Source organism: Pempheris klunzingeri, chromosome 12 (genome assembly GCF_042242105.1).
Source record: "Pempheris klunzingeri isolate RE-2024b chromosome 12, fPemKlu1.hap1, whole genome shotgun sequence".
NCBI classification, from domain to species: Eukaryota; Metazoa; Chordata; class Actinopteri; order Acropomatiformes; family Pempheridae; genus Pempheris; species Pempheris klunzingeri.
In genome coordinates, this window is record NC_092023.1 from 228,204 (window position 1) to 235,000 (window position 6,797).

General features: G+C 46.6%; 1 protein-coding gene across 5 annotated transcripts in view; it reads right to left on the reverse strand.

Annotated features, from left to right (window-relative positions):
- Positions 1 to 6,797, reverse strand: part of ppp2r5d (protein phosphatase 2, regulatory subunit B', delta) — a 97,214-nt gene that overhangs the window by 70,905 nt on the left and 19,512 nt on the right. For 2 of the 5 annotated variants that reach the window (XM_070840960.1, XM_070840962.1), the window contains 5 exons: positions 6,340 to 6,441; positions 6,161 to 6,233; positions 5,106 to 5,153; positions 4,687 to 4,800; positions 945 to 4,376 (listed from right to left, as the gene is read on the reverse strand). In XM_070840960.1, coding sequence (XP_070697061.1) covers positions 4,236 to 4,376; positions 4,687 to 4,800; positions 5,106 to 5,153; positions 6,161 to 6,233; positions 6,340 to 6,441 — 478 coding nt within the window. In that variant the 3' untranslated portion in view covers positions 945 to 4,235. Of the gene's footprint in view, positions 1 to 944; positions 4,377 to 4,686; positions 4,801 to 5,105; positions 5,154 to 6,160; positions 6,234 to 6,335; positions 6,442 to 6,797 lie in introns of those variants that run through there. The other 3 variants (XR_011585271.1, XR_011585272.1, XM_070840961.1) reach the window with 3 other exon arrangements.

A 6,797-nucleotide genomic window follows, 5' to 3' on the forward strand; every position in this document is an offset into this window, starting at 1 on the left:
CTGAATGACGTTAGTTTAGCATGCTCAGTATCATTTATTGTTCATATTGGTACCATAACTCACAACAGGAAGTCAAACTATGCTAGTGTTAGTTAGTGAGCTTACAGATTTTTGCTCAGTAAACATGGTTATACAGCATTAGCTAGCTAACATTAGCTGACATCAGTTAGTTAATTTTAGCTCTCTAACATTAGTAGTTTACATCATTAATTGGTCAAAATTGAACATTAGCTAACTAACATTAGCTAGCAGACAAGCTAACGTGGAGTTTGGGTGACAACAAAAGAACCATCAGAATAAAATGTGAACATGTTGCTAACAAGCTAATGTTGGCATGAGCAGTAATGACAGCTGGCTAAGCTAACTTCATGATATTAACTAACTTCAGTTTTACACTCATGAATATGTAATCAAACTGAAACATCTTCTGCTACACCAATGCTAGCAAAAGTTAGCATAACGTGTTCCTGTCGTCCAGTTTTCTGTCCTCAAACCGTCCGACATGTAAACAGTTTTTATTTGAGTTGGTGTCAACGCTCCACAACCTTCGAGAACAGATCCACACTCTGGAGTGTGTTCATGTGTCACACACAGCGTGGTTTGCAAAACGAACCTCGACTTTCATCTGAGCATTCGATCATTAAGTGAAACCTTGAAATGTCCTTTTGTCCCTTATCTGACCCCGAACTTGGCCGTACTTTTGTTTTCCTCTGATGGGGAAACTAGATCTTTGGTCTGTGTGGATGTTTTATTTTCTGATGTTTAGGAACCAAAAAAAATCATCTCATGTCCTCTGAGACCAGACTCCAGTGTAAAAGGTGACATATTTAGGAAGAACTCACATTCCACCTTAAAGCCTTTTAATGAAACGTTTATCTTGTTGATTTCTTTCATGTTTTGATGCCGTGTGTGAAATCTGTTACTATAAAACAGAGAAACTCTGATTGTCAAACATGTTCACTTTATTTCTTTTGACTTTGTTCTGTACATACATGAACATCTGTACAAAATCCCACCTTCATACTATGTAATGATCTAATTAAAGTACAACATATGTACAGGATGACAGGAAGCAGCCTTCAGCGGACACGTCAATGCCACAAAATGTTTTCAACGTCGAGGCGCCGCTGGACAAAACAAACTGTTATAATCTGAAGATTTGGTACGACCTCCATCGTCTGATCACGATACAAGATATTTCCATGTAGTTTGGTTCAGCAGCTCCTCAGTGCACCAACAGATTCTACTAAAACTTTGGTTTCAATCTGAGATGTTTAAGAGGGGGGGGACTGAATCTCCACTGAATGACACCAGAACACCTTAAAGGACAGTTTGCTTATCCATAGTTACACGAGATGTTATAGTGCTCTCTTCAAAGCCACCAGACTCCATTGACAAAAAACAAATTTTACCTCACAGTGCACAAGAGCTGCTGGGCTGCTGCTGCCTCCACCAGTTAGTGTGTTTGTTACTGTGTGACTTTTAAAGTGTCAGCTCAGATCCAACACACAATAACACACTAACTGATGGAGGCAGCAGCTCCTGTGTTCTGTGAGCTAAAATTCCTGTCAGACACAAACTTGGATTTGGGGAAGATTCAATTATTCCTCAACTACTTTGGGTGCTGGAGTAATCAGTGTAGCAATTTTTTGGTGTTTTTGTCAATGGAGTCTGGTGCTTTGAAGAGAACTCTATAATGGCTTTTGATGGTTAAACAAAAAGTAGACAGCCTCAGGCTCAGAGTGTTATTCTAAGTGTGTGACAGCATCATGGAAAGGATCCCTACAGAGAGAGACCTGGAAGATCCTTTTGGTTTAACCACAAACAGCACACACACCAGACTACATTCACTAAAACAGGGATTTTAGAGAACAGGACACAGGAGCTGCTGTGACTCAAGTGTTTTTAACCTGTTAGTTTGAACTAACCCCTTAAACCATGAATGCTACTAATAACACAAACTAACCAGCAGCGGTTAACGTACTGTTTTACTCAATGGAATCTGGTGCCTTAGAGAACTCCCAGTGGTTTCAGTTCCCAGTTTTTGATTTTTCTTGGGAGGACCTTTTTTTAAGTGGCTAAAATCTGATTTCCTACCGACTTCTCTTAACTGGGGGTGTGCAGAGTTATCACCTTCTGTGGGTGATGCACTGACTTTGGATGAGAACCTCATACAACCCCACCTTTAATAACACGAACTGTCCCTTCAATAATACTAGAACCTACTAAACTTATGGTTTTTGTTGTCCTCCATGTTTGTTTTGGATCTTGGGTTATCAGCGGTGCCGACTCGGAGCTGTGACGCCCCCTGCTGGTTAGTTTATGATAATGATTTTAACTGGTCTTCCACACCACGGTTTGGTTCAGGTTTAAAAACATCTTAAATAAACGGTGGCCATTTTTGTCCAGCAGTGAGAAAGGTGGGCGGGGCTATCCCGCCACTGCAATGGTCATCAACTGACAGCGAATCACATGACGGCGGGTAGAAGACCATGTGCAGCGAGCAACAGCTGGACGGAAAACCAGCCGACGAGAATGGAAGAATATGGAAACAAAGGGGGAGGGGCGTCTGTGTGTGTGTGTGGGGGGGGCGTGGTCTGTCGGGGGGCGTGGTCACGAGTCAATAGCACACGTTTTCACCCAGAATGGGACGAACGTCAGCGGAAATTATAGTTTAACTGACTTCAGAGCGTTTCTGAGTAAACGACACTTCAAGTCAAACGACATAAACGCCATTTAGAGACGACGGTGAGGCGTTTTTTTTGTTCTTAAAGTGACAACAGAATAAACGTGCTCTGACAGGACGCCGCCTCTCATTGGCTTTAACTCGATGACATCACTGCGGCACAAATAAAACTGAATGAACCAGCGCTGGAATCAAACAAGTCTTGGTTCTGATTGGACGTCTACATGGTTGTTTCTGCACTTGCCGCCACGCCCCCGCACCAACTGTTCATACAGGTGAAGTCCCGCCCCCTCCAGGTGGACTCCTAAATCTTTCAAGTCGTCAACGGTTAGAGACAAATAAAGTTTTGACCCAATCTGAATTTAAAAGATAATTTACTTTTTTTTTTTACTTTGTCAAAGCTAAAAATGTCGTTTGATCGGAGGCATGTTTGCCGAACGGAATCTAAACTTAATTCGTCTCTTGCTGTTGATGACGACTTTGTTCGTTTCCTAAAAGTGTGAATAAAGTTGACACAGAAACAGACTAAATGTCGCTGAGTTCAGTCTCAACATGTTTTAACGATAAAAGAAAAAAGTGCACGCAAACATTTGCGACATTAGCGAGTAAATTATTTTATTTTTAAACCGTTTGTGTTGGCTAACGTTCACTGTAACAACATTTACTGTTTTCTGACGACGACATTGGCACATTCTGACGTTAGTGTCCCACGGCCCCTGAACGTGTCACGGTGCGTTTTTGTTCTCTAAACCTGACGATCTGACGCCTCCTCTCATTGGTTTAAACTCGATGACATCACCGCAGTGCTCAAATGACACTAAAAAAAATCAAACTTCTCTTGGTTCTGATTGGACGTCTACATTCACTGTGTCTCCTCGTCATCATCATCTTCCTCTGCCTCCAATCTGCCTCACATCCATGCCGATTGGTCAGGTCGGTGGAGGGGGCGGAGCTCTGGAGTCAACCTGTCTGTGCTGTATTCAGGTGCCACAGGACAGACGTGATGTGTTCGAGCTCTTTCCCACTGCAGGAAATTTAATGACCTGGAACCTGGAGATTCACAGAACCTGAACCTGGAGATTCCTGGATAGTTCTTGGTTCTGCTTTGAGTCTACTTCTTATTTAGTTAATGTGGGTGGAGGACTAATGGGACGATGCCTTCGCTCTGGGGGGGCAGCAGGGGGCGCTGGCTGAACCGCAGCAGACGATGTGTTTAAGTACAGGTGGGCGAGTTCCTGCAGTGAAAAAGGCCTGACGGTGATGCGTTTAGGGACCGTCGGTCTCTCTGGTCGCCTGGTGCCTGATCGCGTGTGATTGGCGGCGGTGAATGATGGTGGTAATGCAGTGTGAAGCTGATGATGTCATCATCACGAGACTGCGGGCGGAGCCACCAGGGGGGGTCAGAGGCAGGCGAGTGGGTGGGGGGTGGGGGGTGTTTGTCCTCCAGACCTGGCCCTCCTCTGGTCCTTCATCTTCGTCTTCCTCCCAGAAGGGTGGGGCCGGGCTCAGAGGAGGGCGGGGCCAGGCACAGAGGGGGCGGTCCCCCTGGTCAGAGAGCCTCCTGATTGGCTGTCAGGTACTCCTCGGCCCTCTTGTGAGCCTCCAGAGCTTTGATGGTGTAGACGTCCTGCGGCAGCTCTGACTTCCTCCTCATCAGGACGCTGCGCTCCTTCCTCACCTCCCTCACACCCTAAAGGGGGCAGGTGAGGAGGCAGGTGAGGAGGCAGGTGAGGATGGAAGGGTGAGTTCACAAATTATTATTATGGACAGATGTACTGATGTTCTGACATATTGATTGCCGTATTGATTGATGTGCTGATGTATTGATTGACGTACTGATTGATGTACTGATGTATTGATTGATGTATTGACATTGATTGACGTACTGATTGATGTACTGATGTACTGATTGATGTATTGATGTATTGATTGACGTACTGACTGATGTACTGACGTATTGATTGCCATATTGACTGATGTATTGACGTATTGATGGGTACCTGGGAGGCTTCGCTCTCCACCGTCTTCTTCAGCAGCTGGATGTCTTCAGCTGTTGGAGTTTCCGTCTCCATGGAGTAAACGGCCACCGAGCTGCTGTCGCTGTACAGCATGAACTGCCAACAGACATGAGCATGATCACTAACATACAACATGCATGAACACACAGCACACTGATCATGTATGTTTAGTTAAAGGATTAAAGGATTCACGTTGATCACGGGTCAAACTCACTAGCTTAGCAACAACAGGGCTACAAACAACCCACAATGCACCTCGTAGGTCCTCACAGGCCACGCCCCCTCTATTCAGCATCATTGACATTCAACAATGCTTATGCTAACGATAACAATGCTAGTGCTAGCAATGCTAAAGGTAATGCTAATAACGATATAGATGAAGAAGGTGATAATAAACTGACCTCCTCCTGTGGGTGGAGCCCAGGGCGCAGGGGGTGGAGCTTATTGCTCTGGAAGAAACACAGTTAAATATAATATTACAGACAGGTGAGGTCAGGCAGGTGGGACAGATAGGTGAGACAGATAGGTGAGGACAGATAGGTGAGGACAGACTGGTGAGACAGACTGGTGAGGACAGACTGGTGAGACAGATAGGTGAGGACAGACTGGTGAGACAGACAGGTGAGGACAGACTGGTGAGGACAGACAGGTGAGGACAGACAGGTGAGGACAGACTGGTGAGGACAAACTGGTGAGGACAGACTGGTGAGACAGACAGGTGAGACAGATAGGTGAGGACAGACTGGTGAGACAGACAGGTGAGACAGATAGGTGAGGACAGACTGGTGAGACAGACAGGTGAGGACAGACTGGTAGGACAGACAGGTGAGGACAGACTGGTGAGGACAGACAGGTGAGGACAGATAGGTGAGACAGACAGGTGAGACAGACAGGTGAGGACAGACTGGTGAGACAGACAGGTGAGGACAGACTGGTAAGACAGACAGGTGAGGACAGACAGGTGAGGACAGACTGGTGAGGACAGACAGGTGAGACAGACAGGTGAGGACAGACAGGTGAGACAGACAGGTGAGGACAGCCTGGTGAGGACAGACAGGTGAGGACAGACAGGTGAGGACAGACAGGTGAGACAGATAGGTGAGGACAGACAGGTGAGACAGATAGTTGAGACAGATAGGTGAGGACAGACAGGTGAGACAGACAGGTGAGGACAGACTGGTGAGACAGACAGGTGAGGACAGACTGGTGAGACAGACAGGTGAGGACAGACTGGTGAGGACAGACAGGTGAGGACAGACTGGTGAGGACAGACAGGTGAGGACAGACTGGTGAGGACAGACAGGTGAGACAGACAGGTGAGGACAGACAGGTGAGACAGACAGGTGAGGACAGCCTGGTGAGGACAGACAGGTGAGGACAGACAGGTGAGACAGATAGGTGAGGACAGACAGGTGAGACAGATAGTTGAGACAGGTAGGTGAGGACAGACAGTTACCTGTGGGTTCTGTCTGGCCAGCTCTTCTATCTTGTGCCAGATCTCCTCTCTCTCCTTCAGCTTATATTTCTCTCTGCAGACACACACACACTTTACTACTGCTGCCGTGTGTGTGTGTGTGTGTGTGTGTGTGTGTGTGTGTATGTGTGTGTGTGTGTGTGTGTGTATGTGTGTGTTACCTCTGTTTCTCAGCCTTGTACTGTTGTGTACAGTCATCAAACAGCTTCTGGTTCATCTCCATGAAGAGTTTCAGAGCGTTGTAGATCAGCCCATGGATCGTCCTGAGGAGGACCGTCACACACACTCATCAGTGGAACACACACTGCAGCACACACACTGCAACACACACACACACTGCAGCACACACACTGCAACACACACACACACACTGCAGCACACACACACTGCAGCACACACACTGCAACACACACACAGCAACACACACACTGCAACACACACTGCAACACACACACACACACACTGCAGCACACACACTGCAACACACACACACTGCAGCACACACACTGCAACACACACACACTGCAGCACACACACTGCAACACACACACACTGCAGCACACACACACACTGCAGCACACACACTGCAACACACACACAGCAACACACACACTGCAAC